The sequence below is a fragment of the Ceratotherium simum genome, chromosome 25 (genome assembly GCF_057802395.1).
Source record: "Ceratotherium simum simum isolate JZ-2026a chromosome 25, ASM5780239v1, whole genome shotgun sequence".
In the NCBI taxonomy this organism is placed as follows: domain Eukaryota; kingdom Metazoa; phylum Chordata; class Mammalia; order Perissodactyla; family Rhinocerotidae; genus Ceratotherium; species Ceratotherium simum.
The window spans coordinates 23,044,512-23,067,278 of NC_141924.1; the positions used below are offsets into that span (position 1 = coordinate 23,044,512).

Consider the following 22,767-nt stretch of genomic DNA (forward strand, 5'->3'; position numbering starts at 1 on the left):
TCCATTGATCTGTGTGTCTGTTTTTGTACCAGTACCATGCTGTTTTGATTACTATAGCTTTGTAGTATATTTTGAAGTCAGGGATTGTGATACCTCCAGCTTTGTTCTTTTTTTCAGGACTGCTTTAGCTATTTGGTGACTTTTGTTGTTCCATATAAATTTTAGGATTCTTTGTTCTATTTCCATGAAGAATGTCATTGGGATTCTGATTGGTATTACATTGAATCTGTAGATTGCTTTAGGTAATATGGACATTTTAACTATTCTTCCAATCCATGTGCATGGAATATCTTTCCATTTCTTTATGTCATCTTCAATTTCTTTCAATAAAGTCAACATCACAGTTTTTAGTATATAGGTCTTTCACCTCCTGGTTAAATTTGTTCCTAGATATTTTATTTTTTTGTTGTGATTTTAAATGGGATTGTATTCTTGAGTTCTCTTTCTGTTAGTTCTTTATTAGTATATAGAAATGCAACTGATTTTTGTAAGTTGATTTTGTACGCTGCAACTTTGCTGTAGTTGTTGATTATTTCTCATAGTTTTCTGGTGGATTCTTTAGAGTTTTCTATGTATAGGATCATGTCATCTGCAAACAGAGTGAATTTCACTTCTTCCTTTCCAATTTGGATCCCTTTTATTTCTTTTTATTGCCTAATTGCTCTGGCCAGAACCTCCAGTAATATGTTGAATAGGAGTGACAAGAGTGGACACCCTTGTCTTATTCCTGTTCTCAGAAAGATGGCTGTCAGTTTTTCCCTGTTGAGTATGATGTTGGCTATGGGTTTGTCATATATGGCCTATATTACGTTGAGGTACTTTCCTTCTATACCTGTTTTATTGAGAGTTTTTATCATAAATGGATGTTGGATCTTGTCAAATGATTTCTCTGCATCTGTTGAGCTGATCATGTGATTTTTATTCCTCATTTTGTTAATGTGGTGTGTCACATTGATTGCTTTGCGGATGTTGAACCATCCTTGCATCCCTGGTATAAATCCCACTTGATCATGGTGTATGATCCTTTTAATGTATTGCTGTATTAGATTTGCTAATATTTTGTTGAGGATTTTTTCATCAATGTTCATCAGTAATATTAGCCTATAATTTTCCTTCTTTGTGTTGTCTCTGTCTGGTTTTGGTGCCAGGGTGATGTTGGCCTCATAGACCGGGTTAGGAAGTATTCTGTCTTCCTCAATTTTTTGCAATAGTTTGAGAAGGATAGTTATTAAATCTTCAAATGTCTGGTAGAATTCTCCAGAGAAGCCATCTGGTCCTGGACTTTTGTTTTTTGGGAGGTTTTTGATTACTGTTTCAATCTCTTTAATTGTGATCGATCTGTTCAGATTCTCTGTTTCTTCTTGGTTCAGTTTTGGAAGGTTGTGTGAGTCTAAGAATTTATTAATTTCTTCTAGATTATCCGATTTGTTGGCATATAGTTTTTCATAGTATTCTTTTATAATCCTTTGTATTTCTGTGGTATCTGTTGTAATTTCTCCTCTTTCATTTCTAATTTTATTTATTTGAGCGTTCTCTCTTTTTTTCTTAGTGAGTCTGGCTAAGGGTTTGTCAATTTTGTTTATCTTCTCAAAGAACCAGCTCTTAGTTTCATTGATCCTTTCTACTATTTTTTTGGTCTCTGTTTACTTTATTTCTGCTCTCATTTTTATTATTTCTCTCCTTCTGCTGACTTTGGGCTTTGTTTGTTCTTTTTCTAGTTCTGTTAGGTGTAGTTTAACATTATGTATTTGAGATTTTTCTTGTTTGTTGAGGTGGGCTTGTAATGCTATGAGTTTCCCTCTTAGAACCATTTTTGCTACATCCCATAAGAGTTGGTATGATGTATTTTCATTTTCATTTCGCTCCAGGTATTTTTTGATTTCTCCATTGATTTCTTCATTGATCCAGTGGTTATTCACTAGCATGTTGTTTAGTCTCCACGGATTCGTGACTTTCACAGCTTTTTTCTTGTAGTTGATTTCTAATTTCATAGCACTGTGGTCAGAAAAGATGCTTGATATAATTTCAGTCTTCTTAAATTTATTGAGGCTTGCCTTGTTTCCCAGCACATGGTCTGTCTTTGAGAATGTTCCATGTGCACTTGAGAAGAATGTGTATTCTGCTGTTTTTGGATGGAATATTCTATGTATACGTGTTATTCTCTTCTGCCTTGCTGAACCTAATATTTTTTCGCTTTCATTGACTTTTTCTGGTTTTACTGTTATATGCCTTGGAGAAAGTCATTTTGCATTGGTGTAATTAGGAGTTCTGTTGGGTTCATATACTTGTAAGTCTAGTTACTTCCCCAGGTTTGGGAAGTTCTCAGCTATTATTTCTTTGAACAAGCTCTCTGCTCCTTTCTCCCCCTCTTCTCCCTCTGGAATACCTGTAATCCTTATGTTGTATTTCCTAATTGAACCACATATTTCTCAAAGAATTTCGTCATTTTTTTAAAGTTTTGTTTCTCTCTTCTCCACCTGAAGCATTTCTGTTTTTCTGTCCTCTAAATTACTAATTCTCTCCTTCATAACGTCAGCTCTGTTTTTTAAGGTTTCTAGATTGTTTTTTATCTCATTTTTTTAATCTCAGTTTTTTATCATCGTATCTCCAGAATTTCTGGGTTTCTTTAGAGTTTCAATCTCTTTTGTGAAGAGTTCCTTCCGCTTGTTAATTTTATTCCTGAGTTCATTGAACTTGTCTGTCTGAGTTTTCTTGTAACTCATTGAATTTCTTTATGACAGCTATTTTGAATTTTCTGTCATTTAGATTATAAATTTCTGTGACTTCAGGATTGGTTTCTGGAGATTTGTCATTTCCCTTCTGTTCTGAAGTGTTAATGGTGTTTGATGAAGTGATCCTTTGCTGGCGCGTAGTGGTCGCAGATTCCACCTTCCACCACTAGGGGTGGGCGCAGGAGCTGTATTTTCTGAACCCACTGTGTTTGCTGGAAGTTGTGACGATAGAGCTTGTCTACATTTGCCCACCAGCTCCAGCCACTTGGCAGGTCACACATGCATGTGCAGGCACTCGTGCAGATCTGCTGCTTTGGCCGGGGATGGGCCAAGCCAGTGTGCTAGGCAGAGGTGGTGGAAGCTTTCTTTCACACGCGCGCCCACTCTGTACTCGTGGCTGGTTTGCCTGGGCTGCTGCACTTTGTGAGGGCGCCCACACAGTGGCTGAGCCATACCGCCCCGTGTGGAGTGTTCCCATAGACTGGCTTGCCACTCCAAAAGCAAAAGTGTTTGCTCGCAGGCCTTCCTGCTCCCCCACCTCCTCTTACTGTCACACACTGGCTACTGTGGGAGGACCCGCGACCTAGATCACTGCTGTTGGGGAGGGGGAGGGAATTTACTCACCTCCTTCTACTGCTTCCTGGGGATCCAGTACCCCCACCTTCAGATATATGGCTGCATGGATCTTTCAGACATCCTGTTGTGCTTTGTAGGGAATCCTCAGTTGGTTAATGAATGTCTGTTTGGTTGTAACTTAGTCGGGGAGAGACTAAGGGAACAGCTCACTCTGTTATGATGCTGACGTCACCCAAGCATGAACTTTTGATATTGCTCCAGTTGAAACTGTAATCATTGCATTCATAATTTAATCTAAACAGAAAAAGGGAAGGAGAAAGAGAACTCTTAATTGGATGTCTGTTTTATACCAGATGCTTTACATATTATCTTTTTCTTTCTTTTTTTTTTTTTTGTGAGGAGATCAGCCCTGTGCTAACATCTGCCACTCCTCCTCTTTTTTTGCTGAGGAAGATTGGCCCTGGGCTAACATCCGTGCCCATCTTCCTCCACTTTAAAGATTTTATTTATTTATTTTTTCCCCCCAAAGGCCCAGTAGATAGTTGTGTATCATAGCTGCACATCCTTCCAGTTGCTGCATGCGGGACGCGGCCCCAGCATGGCCGGAGAAGCAGCGCGTCGGTGCGAGCCCGGGATCCGAACCCAGGTCGCCAGCAGTGGAGCGCGCTCACTTAACCACCAAGCCATGGGGCCGGCCCCTCTTCCTCCACTTTATATGGGATGCCGCCACAGCATGGCTTACCAAGCAGTGCTTCGGTGTGCGCCTGGGATGCAAACCCACGAACCCCGGGCTGCCACAGCAGAGCACGCACACTTAACCGCTTGTGCCACTGGGCCGACCCCTACATATTATCTTTAATCCTCACTAAAATGTTTTGAGGTTGGTATTTTTTCCGCCACACCATTTTACAGATGAGCAAATTGAGGCAGAGATGTATCGTAATAAGTGGCTAAACTAGAATTCAAACCTGTTTGTCTGACTTGAACGCCCATGGTCTTTGCAGATGTTGTCCCTTTGGTATGAACTAAATTAAAGATAGAATTTCTTGTGAATGATATATATTTTAATCTTTCCATCTTTCACTTTTACTCCTTCCAGGCCTATCTTTTTTGGGTTTCTGTTGAACTTTTGTCTTTGTAAATATTTGCTCCTTATAGAACACTTAAACATACAGAAAAATATAAAGATGAAATAAATCTAAAATATCACCACCCATAGGTACTCTTGATATTTGAGATTTTATAATGCAGTTTTTACATAGTTGAAATCACAGAGTATAATTTCTGAACCTTGAATTTTCACCAGACATTATAACATAAGCATTGTTTTATATGATTGGCAGCACATATTACCTGATATGTATGTAACATAATGTATCCTAATTAAAGGAATTCCCCTTTGGACATTTAGGTGCTTTCACTTTTTCCCTTTGTAAATATCATTGAGATAAACATTATTGTACATACCCTGTCAAGATTGTGTGATTTCTGGGGTCGGCCCGGTGGCACAAGTGGTTAAGTGCACGTGCTCCACTGCAGCAGCCTGGGGTTTGCGGGTTCGGATCCTGGGCACGCACCAACATGCTGCTTGTCAAGCCATGCTGTGGCGGTGTCCCATATAAAGTAGAGGAAGATAGGCACGGATGTTAGCGTAGGGCCAATCATCCTAAGCAAAAAAGAGGAAGATTGGCATCGGATGTTAGCTCAGGGCTGATCTTCCTCACAAAAAAAAAAAAAAAAGGATTGTGTGATTTCTCTACCTACCACACCTCTTCCCCATGTATACACACACATTCCGTCCTACCCAACACTGAGGATATATAGTCAAATATTTTGTTCATGAGTCACTCTCATGATTTGTCTTTGTCCATCTACCCTGTCTGTTCTTCCTTCTTGTCTTCCCCTTGAGTATGATTACAGTATTTTTGAAGTACAGTTAAGCTCATTTGTTTCAGTTTGCTTTCAGTTTTAGGTATTTTCCCTCTTCTCATTCTTTCTCATTTAATTTTATTTTTTACATATGTGGAGTATTAACATGCTTTCCAAAGTCAGCTGTACACAAGTCCAAGGCCTCGTGTAATGAGTCCCCTATTCGTCCTTCCAAATTTATCTTCTCTCCTGGCCCTCCTGCTACATTCTAGATGCTTATCTTTTTTCAGTTTTATTTTATTCCATGCTCGCTCCTACCTCAGAACTTTTATATGTTTTATTCCCTCTGCTTGGAATACTCTTTCTTTCCCTGTCCCTTTCTTTTCCTTGCCTAGTTAACTTCTACTACTATCCTTTATTTATTTATCTTTTTTAATGATAATGCTGGTTACTCTTTTTTTTTTTTAATTTTTTATTTATTTATTTATTTTCCCCAAAGCCCCAGTAGATAGTTGTATGTCACAGCTGCACATCCTTCTAGTTGCTGTATGTGGGACGCGGCCTCAGCATGGCCGGAGAAGCGGTGCATCGGTGGGCGCCCGGGATCCGAACCCGGGCCGCCAGCAGCGGAGCGTGCGCACTTAACTGCTAAGCCACGGGGCCGGCCCTACTACTATCCTTTAGGTATTGGCTCAAAAGTCCCTGTTTCAAAGACGCTCTGGATTAAGGTCCCCTACTGTATTCTCTCTTAGTCATACTATTTGATCTTCTGTCTTTACCAACTAAACTGAAAACTGCACAAAGGCAGGGACCTTGAGTGTACTGCTTGCCGGTGTATGTGTCTGAATAGTGAATCCTCAATAAGTACTTATTGAATGCTCTCTTCTACCTGCAATATTCTGCTTTGAGGAAGTGACAGGTCATTCCTATATGATTAGGAGTGGTAGTCTATCAGGAAACTTCGTAGCATTAAACCAAACATGATTGGTGCTAAATATAATACAACCCAGCATCCTTGGTCAAGTATGGGCTAAACATGAACTTCGTATTTCTCAGTTGACATTCTGTGAGAAGATATAATCCAAATAAAATCTGACTCAAGAAATTTTGGTTTAAGTCAATGGAAAAGCATGTGTATATTGATTGATATTCTTGTTGATACATAGGTCATATAAATAACCCAGTACATTTTGTTATTTTAATATTTAATTTTAAAAAACGATTAAAAGACTGGCTAATAGCTCTTTTGTTAGCCAGTAGTTAATATTATCAGTAGTTTCACTTTTGAAAAAGCACTTGCTGGGTAAAGTTAGCAATTTTTCATTTTTTAGTCTCATTTTTAAGGATTAAATAAAGTAACATATATGAAAGTACTTTGAAGTACATGTGTAATTTATTATTGTTATTACTGTTATCATCATTATTAGTTGTGACACTGGGCAAATAAGTTAGTTTCTCATTATGTTAAGTTATCTAAAAAGTGGATATAAAAATAGTATTGACCCTAATGTGGGTTATCATAAGAATTAGATGAAGTGGTAGTGCATCCATGCAAAGAGCCTGGTACACAGTAAACCCTTGGAAAATATTCTCTATTATTTTAACTACTATTAGTTCCAGTAATTCAGGGTCGTGAATATTTGGTATTTTTAAGAGTCTTATGTAGAAGACACCAAAATCGGCTCCTAAATAGAGTTGCATAATCTCCTTCCTCAGAGACCTTTTAGGACAAGATATTTGTAGTATAATTTATTCCTGCAATTATCTGCATCAGTTTCTAAAGCTGGGAATCACTGGATGATTCTAAAAGGAGTACTGAGGTCCTTTGATCATCATTCTTTGGGAAGATGAATAGCAGCGGTGGCTGCTGCTGCTACTGCTACTTCTAAAGGGTCCCCTCATTCTCTTACCTTCCTTGTAGGTTGGTTAGTAGAATAGGAGTATCCCCTTCTGTGTTGTAGTCTGTGGTGAAGTGAACAAAATGTGATAATGGATGGCTTTGAGCCATCCCCACTGCCTTGCATAGTGCCTGGAAAATAGTGGTTACTCCCTAAATATTCATAAATTTGAAAGGCAGTAAGAACCAGAGCTTGATGGTATATGGGAATATGATATTCAAGTGTATGCCAAAAACAGTGTAGGCTTTGTGTAAGAGGGTTATGGACAAGAGAGATCAATAGCAAAACTACATTGAAAAATGTGGATTAAAGTAGAGCCAGTCACTGCTGTTTTGTGTTGCTTCGTGCTGCCATTACACCTTTAATGCTCTGTATATTCGCAAGAATGACTCCGGGGTATAGTGACTGACACTAAAATAAATGTCAACGTGTGTTCTCTTTCAGATTTACCAAAAATTTATCTCCTGACAAGATAAATCTAAGTACCCTTAAAGGAGAAGGTGAACTGAAGAATTTGGAGTTGGATGAAGAGGTGCTCCAGAATATGTTGGATTTGCCAACATGGCTTGCTATCAACAAAGTTTTTTGTAATAAAGCATCTATTAGGGTGAGACTTTGATATCTGTGGAAGGCATTTTCTGTTTTCATTTTTTAATTTCATCCCTATATTTTATAATATTTTGTTTTACGTAATTCTGTGAAGAAGCAGCATTGTTATTGACATAATTTAAAAAGACAGATACCTTTGTCTAAATAATTACATGAATGTGTGCCTTGTGAATGTAATCGAAGTCATATATATTAATTATTAATTTGTTAATAAATTATTAATTTATAGGTTTTAACTTTTGCTTAAAATTTAATGTTATTAACATTTAAATAAAATTATTGATCGTGTATTAATAAAATAATTTTAAATTTGGCACATATTCAAAGATATTTTTTCATAGGATTTGTTGTCAAATGAGGCAATGTAAATTTGTAAGTAAACACTTTATTTCAAACGAAGACATAAGGACTGATAAGTTATCTTATTCTGTACATTATGCTTTTATTTGAAATTTTATCCCTTTTCCTCATTTGTTTCTTCCTTATTTTGAGGTTTTTAAAGTTTTCTTTGGGCCGGCCCCGTGGCTTAGTGGTTAGGTGCGCGTGTTCCGCTGCTGGCGGCCCGGTTCGGATCCTGGGCGCGCACTGATACACTGCTTCTCCTGCCATGCTGAGGCTGTGTTCCACATGCAGCAGCTAGAAGAATGTGCAGCTATGACATACAACTATCTACTGGGGCTTTGGGGGGAAAATAAATAAATAAATAAAATCTTAAAAAAAAAAATAAATTTTTATTATTATTATTCCTACTTAATTAAAACTTATTCCTACTTATCTTTGGCTCTAATTGTATGTCATATCACTTCTTGCTCTTAAAGACTAGGCTTAGTTTCAGAGTTTGCTCAGTAAAAATACTGCATGCTATTATGTTTTATAAGATTAAAATTAGGTTCCAAAGAAAAGATTGTAGAAACGTTTCTATATCTTTTGATGGTCACCTTTAATTTTTGTTTTATCCTTCATAAACCCAAATATCTGCAAAGACATGACATTTTTAGTGCGGGTTATATTTGAACGTTATTTATTTGATGTTGCCTGCATTTTACATTAATGACCTCACTTTTATATTTGTCTTGAGTATCTACAGAAAGATTGGTCAGAATTCTAGGATTTGAAAAATTGTTAAATGCACAAAACACTGGTTATGCTTTGCTGGGAAGTCTCAGTTTAAATTATGAAATTAAAATCTGTTTTAAGGACTGGGAAAAAAAGATATTTAAGAGAACCTGAAATTCTTACTTAAAAGGTGACTAAGAAAATATGACTAGGGGCTGGCCTGGTGGCATAGTGGTTAAGTTTGCACACTCCGCTTCGGCGACCCCCGGTTCGCTGGTTCGGATCCTAGGTGCAGACCTATGTACCGCTCATAAAGCCATGCTGTGGCAGGCGTCATACATATAAAATAGAGGAAGCTGGGCACAGATGTTAGCTCAGGGCCAATCTTCTTCATCAAAAAAAAAAAAAGAGAGAGAAAATATGACCAGTAGTCTTTTCTTATATAAAATAGATACATCTGATTTCAAGAGTATGAGGGGCTAGCCTGGTGGTGTAGCTGCTCATCAAGCCATGCTGAGGTGGCGTCCCATATAGAAGAGCTACAACTCTACAACTATGATACACAACTATGTACTAGGGCTTTGGGGAGAAAAAAAAAGGAAAAAGAGGAAGATTGATAACAGATATTAGTGCAGGGCCAATCTTCCTCAAAAAAAAAAAGAGTATGAATAAATTATTCAGTTTATTATTTTGCAATTTAAGAAAAAAGTCATCTGATATAATTTGGTATGTCTATCACTATATTGAGAGAGCATCCGTGTTGATTACTGTTTTACATTTTTTTTTTTTTAATGATTCATTTAAAAAACTTTTTTTCTTTTTTGGCAGATCCCATGGACAAAACTGAAAACACATCCCATTTCTTTGGTGAGTTTTGAATTGCCTCAGAAATAAACATTTAGGGCCGGCCCCGTGGCTTAGCGGTTAAGTGCGCGCACTCCACTGCTGGTGGCCCAGGTTCGGATCCCGGGCGTGCACCGACGCAGCACTTCTCAGGCCATGCTGAGGCCACATCCCACATACAGCAACTAGGAGGATTTGCATCTATGACATACAACTATCTACTGGGGCTTTGTGGGAAAAAAATAAATAAAACATTTAAAAAAAAAGGAAATAAACATTTATATATGCATATGATCTAACTACTCTGTTAACATTGATCTTTTGTTTCATAGAAACATAAACTTCTGGCTTTTCCACTAATTAGATGTCATTTCATTTTGATGGTACTTAGTTTTCTCAGTCCTTAAATGAGAAGTTTGAATTTTAAAATGGGAGGGTCCTTAAACTTTTTGAAGTCTCGAATGTTATCTTCTAAGTTGGTATATTTTATTGCATCATTTAGTTCTTTATTGACGTACTATATTCTTCTTTTAATAATATTTGATTCGGGGGCTGGCCCGGTGGCGCAAGTGGTTAGGTGCGCGCCTTCCGCTGTGGTGGCCCAGGGTTCGCCGGTTCGGATCCCGGGCGCACACCGATGCACCGCTTGGCAAGCCATGCCGTGGCGGTGTCCCATATAAAGTGGAGGAAGATGAGGCATGGTTGTTAGCCCAGGGCCAGTCTTCCTCAGCAAAAAAAAGAGGAGGATTGGCAGATGTTAGCACAGGGCTGATCTTCCTCACACACACAAAATATAATAATAATATTTGCTTCAGACTTTCTATGTTTCTGCTTTTACTGATCTAGTAAATTAAATAATATGTTCTTTAATATACTTTGCTTTTTAAGGAAAATTGAAGAAAAATTGATTGCTTGGACATTTATTGATTCATTCATTCCATGAATATTTATTGAGCACCTCCATTGTGCCCTTGAGGGAACTTATATTTTTATAGACGAAACTGACAGTAAACAAGTAAATAAAACAGGACAGTTTCAGATAATAATTGTACATTAAAATAGAGAATGAAGAATGACTGGAGTTTGTGTTAGTGATGACTCCTAAGGACATTCAGTTTTTCTTCAAGAAAGAAGAATTATGGAATGTTTATTTTTTTCACATTTCTTGTGTATTTCTTATTTTTCATAGTTATATATCTTAAATCTCAGGTCTTAGATTGGGATAAGCTTTTAGATATGGTTCAGTCCTATTCATTAATGTATAATCTCATTTATCAATTAATAATGTAATATATTCTGGAATTAGAGACTGCACTTCTGTAAAATCTGATGATCACAGCAGTATATGGCTACTTCTTATAGTTTTTTTCTCCCATACTCCTGTAATACCCACTGATTTTCTGCCATGTAATAAGTGCCTTCAGAAAGAACTGAGCACATTGTTTTCAGTTTTGGTATTTGTTTGTTTATACCTTTAGTGAGACATTTAAAATGACTCTCCTCGCTTACTGTTTACTTTGCTCCTAAAGAAAGAAAAAATAGTCTCAAATAACATTTTCGTAATCTGCATAAAATAAAATATCTAATTGTTGACATTTTTAATGTATTTTTATTAGTCCCTGGATAAAGTAATAATGGAAATGAGTACATGTGAAGAACCACGAAACCCTAATGGCCCATCACCAATTGCAACTGCTTCAGGACAAAGGTAAGCTGTTCCCATTAGTCTGTATGACTGGCAAAGGAAATTCTTTTCTGTAGTCAGTTCTGTTGTCTGCAATAATAGAACATAAAATAAAATCCCCTAACCTCAAACAGTCTCTATTTTAGTCACCTCTCCCATGAAACATTTTACAGTTTTAGTAAATACATTGCAAAAGTAGCAGAATTGATTTTTAGCATCTTTTATTCATCTTGCTTTCCTTGATATTAAATAGTAATGATCAACCAAAGACAGAGCAGTAGCAGAAAATGGAAGCAGAAGAGCTCAGGCATTCTATAAATCAGATCATCAATTACTTAGTCTTTGAAAAGTTTCTCTGCATATCATTTATTCTATGCATCAATGGAACTTTTATGACTCTTAGGAGTTAAGTTGTGCCTTAAATTATAGAGCTTTTGGATTACTCTAGAATTCATTAAATATAGAATGTTCACACTTTACACAGATTGGATTTTAATAGATAAAAATCAGACACTAATAAAGTAGAAGCATGGGGGCCATTTCACAAATCCTTCTTGAAAAGTTAGAATAGTTCTTAACAAATAGATCTTTAAAAAATTGCATATTTAATCTAGGAATAAATCTTACCAAGGAGGTGAAAGACTTATACAATGAAAACTACAAGACATTATCGAAAGAAATCAATGATGACATAAAGAAATAGAAAGACATCCATGCACATGGATTGGAAGAATAAACATAGTTAAAATGTCTATATTACCTAAAGCAATTTACAGATTCACTGCAATCCCAATCAGAATCCCAATGACATTCTTCACGGAAATAGAAAAAAAACACTAAAATTCCTAGGGGGCAACAAAAGACCCGGAATAGCTAAAGCAATCCTAAGAAAAAAGAACAAAGCTGGAGGCATCACAATCCCTGACTTCAAAACATACTACAAAGCAATAGTAATCAAAACAGCATGGTACTGGTACAAAAACAGACACACAGATCAATGGAACAGAATTGAAAGCCCAGAAATAAAACCACACATATACGGACGGCTAATTTTCGACAAAGGAGCTAAGAACATACAATGGAGAAAGGAAAGTCTCTTCAATAAACGGTGTTGGGAAAACTGGACAGCCACATGCAAAAGAATGAAAGTGAACCATCTGCTATTGCCAGTCACAAAAATTAACTCAAAATGGATCAAAGACCTGAAGGTGAGACATAAAACTAAAAACTCATAGAAGAAAATATAGGCAACACACTATATGACATTGGTCATAAAGGAATCTTTACAGATGCCATGCCTACTCAGACTAGAAAAACTAAAGAAGAAATAAGCAAGTGGGACTTTATCAGATTAAAGAGCTTCTACAAGACAAATCAAACGAGAATCAAAATGAACCGACAACCCACCAGCTGGGAGAAAATATTTGCAAAACATATATCTGACAAGGGGTTAATCTTCATAATATATAAAGAACTCACACAACTGAACAACAGAAAAACAAACAACCTGATCAAAAAATGGGCAGAGGAAATGAACAGACACTTCTCCAAAGAAGATATACAGATGGCCAATAGGCACATGAAAAGATGTTCAACATCACTAATCATCAGGGAAATGCAAATCAAAACAACACTAAGATATCACCTCACGCCCGTTAGAATAGCTATAATCACCAAGACAAAAAACAACAAGTGTTGGAGAGGATGTGGAGAAACAGGAACCCTCATACACAGCTGGTGGGAATGCAAACTGGTGCAGCCTCTATGGAAAACAGTATGGAGAGTCCTCAAAAAATGAAAAATAGAAATACCCTATGATCCAGCTGTCCCACTACTGGGAATCTATCCAGCGAACCTGAAATCAACAATCCAAAGAGGCTTATGCACCCCTATGTTCATTGCGGCATTATTCACTATAGCCAAGAAATGGAAGCAACCCAAGTGTCCTTCGACTAATGATTGGATCAAGAAGATGTAGTATGTATATACAATGGAATACTACTCAGCCATAAAAAAAGACAAAATCATCCCATTTGCAACAACATGGATGGACCTGGAGGGTATTGTGTTAAGTGAAATAAGCCAGAATGAGAAAGACAAACACTGTATGATCTCACTCATATGTGGAATATAAACCAACACATGGACAGAGAAAACTGTATTGTGGTTACCAGGGGCAATGGGGGTAGGGAGTGGGCACAAGAGGTGAAGGGAGACATATATATGGTGATGGACAAACAAAAATGTACAACCCAAAATTTCACAATGTTATAAACTATTAAAACATCAATAAAAAATTGCATATTTATTTTTGCATTCAATAAATTTGGATCTTGTACTATACATCATTACCTCAAGGCAGGATTTCTGCACTATTTTTGGATTGTGCAACTCTTCAGGTAACACATTCGCATAGATTTTAATGTGATTAGTGCCTCCCCAAGTTGTACAGCATGGCGGCCCTGAACGTTTATAGTCTTCTAGGTGCTGTGTAAAACCAGTGATAAAACTCTTCTTGAGGATGAAGATACACACACGCACACATATACATACACACTCCTCTTTCAGCAAGTTTGATCCACCATTACGTTAGTGCATTCTAGGAGAATACCTACAGTCTGATCAGTGGCTTTCCACATGGGAATCTAATGGTGACCCATCCACTGCTAAGAGTTGACTGAAGGCTAGGTTTATCAGACATGCTGTTCATATTTGAACTACAGGGTAATAGTGACTGGGAAAAGAGCTTTCACATTAACTTCTTTGTAGTTTATGCATCATGCAGCAATTGAGATTTTAAAGTTTAGATTATGATATCAAGTTTGATAGAGTAGATTGAAGCAATTGGTTTTTAAATTGGCCAGAGTCAGAAAGATTGGAGAAAAAGTAGAAATTTTTATAAGATTATTGAAAGAGGAAAAGATCAGGAAAATTGCTATTAATGAAACTTATTTTAATTAGGCATAGCAGAAATGAGGTATTTTGTCAATGTGTGCTAAGTGTGGTTGATAGTGTTCTTCCTAATTCTTGTTTTTATAGTATCAATAAGCTTTGTAATTTTGGCTTTGTAATCATATGATGATAATCCTTATATTTTGGTGTATGGCAATATCGTTAATCTATTTCCACGTTTTCCAGACTTGCCTGATCGTAACAGTCACCTAGGATGCTTATTAGATCTACAGAGTCCTTTAGGCTCCTTCTTTTGAAATTATGATTCATAAGGTGTAGAATGGTCATCAAGAATATAAATAGAGGAGTTGGCCTGGTGGCATAGCGGTTAAGTGCGTGCACTCTGCTTCTGCGGCCCGGGGTTCGTGGGTTCGGATCCTGGGCACTCACTGACGCATCACTTGTCAAGCCATGCTGTGGTAGGGTCCCATATAAAAAGTAGGGGAAGATGGGCATGGATGTTAGCCCAGGGCCAATCTTCCTTAGCAAAAAGAAGAGGATTGGCATTGGATGTTAGCTCAGGGCTAATCTTCCTCACAAAAAAAAAAGAATATAAATAGGTATTTTTAACAATTCTTTATAGTCATCAATTTAGGGAAACACTGATCTAATTTGTTTTGTTTTTAGCTAAGAGATTAAAATAGAGGGAAATTAACAATGAGCAGGTTGGCCCTTCCTTCTGTGCAGGACCTGTGGGCTGACCGTGCTCCCACAGATTAATGGTCTAGTGAACTTTGTAAGTTCAGAAATTTGATTTTATTACTTCACATAGAAGAGAGAAACATCTATGTTAAGGTTAATCTCAGAAGAGACTTATTTGTAAACTGGAATTTCATTTTTTTAATTTATAATGGATGCCATAACCAGAGATATGTAAACTTTAGTCATTGATTCAGGCTTCACCCTTCCGATGGTAAATCCTCCAATACAATTGTAACACTTTTTAATGTGCATAGAACAGATGGGATTGGGTATTCCAAAGGGTATTCCCGCATAATTATTATAGAAATATTCTTTCCAACTTCAGGAATATTCCTAAGTGACCAATATTTGTCCTTAGGATCATAGCAACTCCTCTCTAGGATCCTGATGAATTCTTCCTTTTTAGTTCTCAATTTTCTAAACCCAAGGTAAATGACCACATCCTTTTATAACACAATTACTGCAGGGGGGCTGGCCCCATGGCTTAGCGGTTAAGTGCGCGCGCTCCGCTGCTGGCGGCCCAGGTTTGGATTCTAGGCGCGCACCGACGCTCCGCTCGTCCGGCCATGCTGAGGCGGTGTCCCACATATGCAACTAGAAGGATCTGCAACTACGACATACAACTATCTACTGGGGCTTTGGGGAGAAAAAGGAGGGGGACTGGCAATAGATGTTAGCTCGGGGCGGTCTTCCTCAGCAAAAAGAGGAGGATTGGCATGGATGTTAGCTCAGGGCTGATCTTCCTCATAAATAGATAGATAGATAGATAGACAGACAGACAGATAGATAAATAAAAATGCTAAAAAAAAAAATTACTTCAGGCAAGCCAAAGACTATATAAATTACTGTACCTACACCATTTCACCTAAGGACCACAGCAACCTTTTGAGATAGGTATTATTTTCATTTTACAAATGAGGAAACTGAGGCTCACACTTTCAGTAGCATTAATAATAATTTACTACCATTAATAATACTATAAATAACTTATATTTTATAAAGTATCATGAGTCAAGAGATGGGCTGTTTGGTTCATATGCATTATTTCATGCAATCCCCATAAACCCTACAAAGTATTACCTGATTTAAAAGACAAGTCATCTGAGGCTTAGGTTAAGTAATTTACTTATTAAGATAGTAAATCATGAAGCGTAGCAGTAGGTATAGGGGAGGGATGTGAGTGACTGATAAAGTTGATGGGTTCCCTTTTATACATGTTGGCTTTGAAATGTGTGAGAGGAAGCCAAGTGGAAATATCTGGTGGACATTTGAATTTTACAGTCTGCAGTTTCTGCGAGGATAGAGACAAAGGTTTAGTAGTAATGGTCATACTGATGACAGTTCAAGTAGTGTGCCAATTGGGCAAACTTGCATCACCCCTCCTGCCAAAATATATTGATAGTCTGTATTCCAGTTCGTACTGTGCTACTCATCATTCTGGAAACGTGACCTGCACTTCTCTGCTTTGTGCCTTTGCTCATGCTTTTCTCTATTCTAAGATTTCCCTTCCTTCCCATCTCTTCCTGTGGAAAGTTCATCTTTCTTTCCTGGATATATTTCTCCCTGGTTAAAAGTACTTTCTTCTTCTACCAAGTGTACCGATGATTCCTTTTTTAATGCATTTAATTGCAGATTGCCTCATGTTTCAGTTACTAGGGTATATTTTTTCCCTCCCCACGTAACATGCAAGCCCTATAATGCCACAACTATATTTTGGTTTTCCTTGTGTGTCAGCATCATTCACATAGTAGATGCTCAATAAGTATTTGCTGGATTGGATTAGAGAATGTGAACTTTTTTTGACTTTATTCCTAAATTATGAGATTATATTCCAGTTGGACTCTGTAGCCTTTATATCAAGAATTTAGCTCTCTTATTTACTTTATAGATGCTAGTTATCTGGACGAATGCTTTTTGAGAGTAGGCGGCTTTGGATAGTGATTATAGTAACCTAAATTAAAGAGTAACCTCTAATTTTAAAAATCCTTTTTCACTTTGAGAAGAGCATTTTTATAATTTAGGTGTAACCAGACTAGATTATTGTTTGAACAAAAATTTGGTTTTTTTAAACAGAAATGAATAATAAGGCAGTTTGTGTACTTGTGTGAGAATATTAACAGATAACTTTTTCTCTTTTAATGATTTTTTTCTTCATTTTAGTGCATTATATTTTGTTTTGCTTTGTTTTTCCAGTGAATATGGCTTTGCTGAAAAAGTAGTTGAGGGAATTACGGTTTCTGTAAATTCCATTGTCATCCGCATTGGAGCAAAAGCCTTCAATGCATCCTTTGAACTTTCTCAGCTACGGATCTATAGCGTAAATGCAAATTGGGAACATGGAGATTTAAGATTTACTCGTATTCAAGATCCCCAGAGAGGAGAGGTAAAGACTTTTTTCTTTTCTTTCTTTGTTTAAAAAATGTTTTAGTCACTGATAAATAAAAGAGGATGTTAAAAATAATTACTTCTTATGGTTACCTAGATTCACATACTGTTAGATTTACTCTTCCCTTTTAAATATACTTCTATTAATCATTTAATTATAAAATGTGCATATTTTAATGTTTTTACTGTAATAAATCTTTCAACCTATAGAGTTAATGAGTCCTATTTTAACTTCTCAGCTACTCAGAACTGAATTTTAAATTTACAAGACTAAAATATGTTATTTAAATTCTTGGTCACATGATTCAAATGCCCTTTGTACTTTATATTAAAATTAAATTACTTAGAATAAAAATATTAACAACTTTACAGATGAATATAATTATGAAGATATGTTACCGAATTGGTTGGAAGTATACAATTTAAAAAAATAAAAGTATTGTATATATCTTGAATGTCATAAGAAAATTAGTGAAGACATACAGTTTTATTTAACTATTTTTGTTTTTATTTTTACAACTCTACATTTTTCTCATTCTATTTTGCATGAGTAAGTGAAACTAATCTCTGTGTTCTCCTTAGGTTTTAACATTTAAAGAAATAAATTGGCAGATGATTCGAATAGAGGCAGATGCTACTCAAAGTTCGCATCTTGAAATTATGTGTGCTCCTGTTCGATTAATAACAAACCAATCAAAAATCAGAGTCACACTTAAAAGAAGAGTAAGTCAACAGGATTACCTTTGTGATTTATGTGATAACTATTGGAATTGACAGAAATTTTTAAATAATTTTTAGGTGAAATATTGGCATATTAAAACAATGCAAAATAAAAGGAAATGTAGTACCTCAAGTGATATTTGAGGAAATCTAGTGTAATGACAACATTTTTCAGTCTTCTGGGTTTAGTATTTAGATTTTTATTTTTGATAAATTCAATAGACTTCTCAGTTGTCAAATATTTGTTGAACATTAACAGTTTTATAATTTTATCTTTCCTGTTGAATCTTGCTCAGGAGTGGGTAAACAGCAAAGCCTTCATTATCAGTAACCAAAACTACTAGCTTTATAAGGTTATCAAGATATAACTGGTAATTTAGGTAAACAGGGAAGACAGTTACTTAAGGATGTCAGAATTGTGAGCCTACTATGGATTGTGATGAAGTTTGATGAGGGAGTAATGAATTTTTTAACCATGGCTCAGTTAAAGCCTCAACAATATGCTTTGTATGACTAGACACAAATCACTATGCTAAATTAAATTGAAAAGAATTTTTTCAGAGTATGACACTTAATACAAATATTCTGAAATGTGGTTAAAATAGCATTTTAGTTTTTAATTAATTTTGATGCCCCTTTCTCTACTAGAATTAGTTGAATTAACATAGGTAATTATATGATTTATTAGCTACCAATGCAAAATTAGATTATGTAAGTACTTGTACCTGTATAACTTGTACCTGTTAAGGTTCAGGAATTTGTCAGTCTTTTCTACCACAGTATCTCCTAAACTAGGAGGTATTTCTTCCATATTATAGGAACTCAATAAATATTTGGTGAATGAAGGAAGAATCTGTATTTAATTCCATTCAAAAAATTTAAACTTTTCTTTAATACAAGTGCATTATAAGTTTTATTTCTTGGCTTAATTTTATGAATCATTTTTTCTGACAGTTAAAGGACTGCAATGTCATTGCAACAAAGTTAGTTCTAATATTGGATGACTTATTATGGGTTTTAACGGATTCTCAGTTGAAGGCTATGGTACAATATGCAAAATCTCTTAGTGAAGCAATAGAAAAATCGACAGAACAAAGGAAGAGTATGGCTCCTGAACCTACACAGGTATGCTATTAACAGGAAAAAAACTTCCTTTACATGTAAATGGTTTAAAAATCAGAATGGTTAGTTGTTTTCTTTATGTGAAATAGATTGTAATAGTATGAGTCCAAGAATCTTCTTATATGCCTTACTATACAATTTTATATACATGGTATCTATATGAAAACATATTAAATGTATTTCTATCTATATAGTGCTTATTTGGTTTGGAGGTCTGGACTAGACACTAGAGTTAATGATGACATAAAAGTATTTGATGTTATAAATACCTCTTTTCAGAAAGTTAAGAAAATAAAATTTTAAAGTTATCAAAGTAAAAGCAAAAGGAAGAAACCCGGGTAATGATAGTCAAGGGAGAGAATGTGAGAATAGTGCAGAAAACTAAAGCCTTGGGGAATTGCTAAAGTTGAACACAAAACTGTTGGAGTTGTCTGATGACAGGGGCAAAATTGGGGGAAGCATAATGAGCTATTTAATGATCACTTTCTTAAAATCAGAAGCACTACTAGTTTTGTCCAAAGAGAAAAAGGTTTTCTAATCTTTCCCAGTACTAAATTCTGAGAATTGAACATGATGATTTTTATAGAAGAGACATTGAAAATCCTAATGTGTAGTGTCTTTTGATGATTTTATAAGAAGTACAATAGAAGTTTTGTATCTACTCTTAATAAAAACTTAAGGGACATTGTGAAATCATACTTCTATGAAGCTATTTGGAAATAGAATAATATATCTCAAATATATGGCTTGTTGGTGATCTGGCTTGGTACATGGGAATGGCATGCATTTTAGGCCTTCCTATGATTATTGAATTGGCATTATTTACTGCCTGCCTGCTTTGTCATAAGGTGCAGGTCTACACACTGTGGATGAAAAAATGAATATTGTCTGACCCTGCCCTCAAGAATCTCAAGTATAATAGGGAGTCAAATATAAAACAAATCATTGCAGTGCAACATAAATGCTAGATCACAGAATTAAAAACGGGAGTGAGGGGACTATAGAAGCACAGAGAAGTTTTCATTAACTTCTTGTGGAGCGTGGAAAGGTTTCACAAAGAGGATAATGAAATTAAGTCTTAAAAAATGAGTAAGAGTTCACAGGCCAGAGAAAGGGTGATTCAGATGAGGAAATAGAATCTGTGCAAGTGTGGTGGTGTTAAAGAGCATGATTTTTCTGATAAAGGAAAGGAGTTTGTTGTTATTAGAGCAGTGTTTTTGAGAGTGAGGTACACATGCCTGTGGGATATGTGACAACTTTCTGGATTTTAAGGAAATTGAGTTCCACTTCTTCCATTTTGATGTGTATTCTTTCTTAAACCTGTCTACCTGAGGATGTTCTTGTGTTAAGATGTCAGACTGGTTCTCCCTTTCCATAATTATTCTTATCCTACTTTACAAATGAAAGGCATCCTTCTTACTCTTCCTTATTCTTACTATGATGGATTTGTTCAGGAAGAACAAAAACCCAAAACCTCTGGGAAACAAGGCAGGCGTTTGAAATATTGGTCCATCTTGGAAGTGAATGACTAATGACAAAGTAACAAGTCAGGTGATTTCCACTTCTTTGCTTTCAACACATTTGAAAGAAAATCTAATAAATGTCAGCTATATTAGATTATTAAAAATAATTTTTTCTTTTTTTTTTGTGAGGAAGATTAGCCCTAAGCTAACATCTGTTGCCAATCCTCCTCTTTTTGCTGAGGAAGATTGGCCCTGGGCTACCATCTGTGCCCATCTTCCTCCACTTTACATGGGACGCCGCCACAGCATGGCTTGACAAGCAGTGCGTCGTGGGTGCGTGCCCGGGATCCGAACCCCAGGCTGCTGCAGTGGAGTGTGGAGTGTGCTCACTTAACCACCAAGCCACCAGGCCGACCCCTAAAAATAATTTTTTATAATAGATCGCTTTGCAAATCCTGGCATGTAACTTGAGGGAGTTCAAAGAATCATGTCACAGTGCTAAAACAAAACTCATTTCATTCCGATCTACCTATTAATGTCAACAAAGTTTTCCAGAGCTTTTAGCCATAAAAACAAATAGATAGAGAATTGGTGATGAACCCTGTATCATTCTACCAATGAGTAATATATATCCAATGAGATATCTTCATGATTCTCTGGGGGAGCCTAATTTAAAAAGTGTGATGAAGAGAACACTGGACTATAACATAGAATGGAGTTTTCCTGGACAGGTAGCCTGAATTTAAGCAGAAGTATGTGGTGACTAGACATGAAGGACATTATATGTTGAAGAATTTGGACTTTTTCCCTTAGGCATGTGGAAGCAAATGGAAATTTTTAAATAGGAAAGGACAATTAAATATGGCGCGGTGGTATTATAGAGGATGGACTGAAGAAGAGAAAGATTGCCAGTCCAGAGGAGTGGACTTGAACCTCTGGTAATGGTTTGAAAGAAGAAATAACAGCGAAATTAGGGAGAGAGATCTGAGCTTTTCATCGTTGAAAATAAAGAAGAGAGAAAAGCTGAGGACTTTTCAAATGATAATTAGTAGTTCCATTAGCCAATAAAGGGAATGCAGAAGAAGGAAGCAGATTTGATTAAGGGAGGTAAGGCTAAGAAAAGATAATAATGAGTTCTGTTTTGGAGCTGAAAAGATACAATTAAAGAAGTAGGGGAGGTAGTATTTTATATTACCATCGTAGACATAAATGCTAGTTTGTTAAGGCTTGCAATGAGGATTTGTGGAGCTTAGGATGTCGTAACAGAAATGGTAGTTGAAATTAAAGACTAATAGACAAAGTGTTGATGTTACTATAGCTCTTTTTTTTTTTTTTTTTTTTTTTTTTAATGTTTTGTTTATTGCAGTAACATTGGTTTATAACATTGTAAAAATTTCAGGTGTACATCATTGTACTTCTATTTCTGCATAGATTACATCATGTTCACCACCAAAATACTAATTACAACCCATCACCACACACATGTACCCAATTATCCCCTTCACCCTCCTCCCTCCCCCCTTCCCCTCTGGTAACCACCAATCCTTATTTATACAATATGTGGATATGTTTATGTAAAATAGAATATAGATTAGGAAACTAGAAACAAGGACAAAATTCTGTAATCCCACCACCATAACAAAACCAGTGTTAGCATTTTGAGGTATTTCCTTACAGATTTTTTTTTTGCCTAGGCATCTGCGTTTTTTCCTAGTTTTAGTAAGGATGTAGTTAAGTGGATATATACAATTTTCTTCCATGTCATTAGTCCTTGTAATTGTTATTTTGTGTCGCTCCATAATATTTCATAGTAGATTTACTTAACCATTTACATTACGATAGAGTTTCTTTCTTAGGTGGCAGTTGTCACATCAGTACTTTAGGAATCATGCAGAATGTCCTGATTATTTGAGGTACCAAGAGAGTGGATTAGAGAGTGTAGTAGTTGACAGTATTCCTTTGCTCAGCTTTACAACTTGACAGCTGTCTTCTGTCATAAATATTTGCTTATCTTCATCCTTTCCTTCTCTAAAAGAGAAAGAAGACTACATTGAAAATTAGGAGATGTTAAGATTATTCATGAGGCAAAAGAATTTGTAGTGGCCCACTTGTTTTCCCCACAAACAGTATCGAAAAACCTCAATCTACCACAGTAT

The 22,767-nt window shown here is 36.2% G+C and overlaps 1 protein-coding gene across 3 annotated transcripts in view; it reads left to right on the forward strand.

Annotated features, from left to right (window-relative positions):
• Positions 1-22,767, forward strand: part of BLTP3B (bridge-like lipid transfer protein family member 3B) — a 90,270-nt gene that overhangs the window by 22,492 nt on the left and 45,011 nt on the right. For all 3 annotated transcript variants that reach the window (XM_014780251.2, XM_004418007.2, XM_087449059.1), the window contains 6 exons: positions 7,520-7,682; positions 9,569-9,607; positions 11,200-11,291; positions 17,115-17,304; positions 17,889-18,029; positions 18,981-19,151. In XM_014780251.2, the coding sequence (XP_014635737.1) occupies positions 7,620-7,682; positions 9,569-9,607; positions 11,200-11,291; positions 17,115-17,304; positions 17,889-18,029; positions 18,981-19,151 (696 nt within the window). In that variant the 5' untranslated portion in view covers positions 7,520-7,619. The remainder of the gene's footprint in view (positions 1-7,519; positions 7,683-9,568; positions 9,608-11,199; positions 11,292-17,114; positions 17,305-17,888; positions 18,030-18,980; positions 19,152-22,767) is intronic.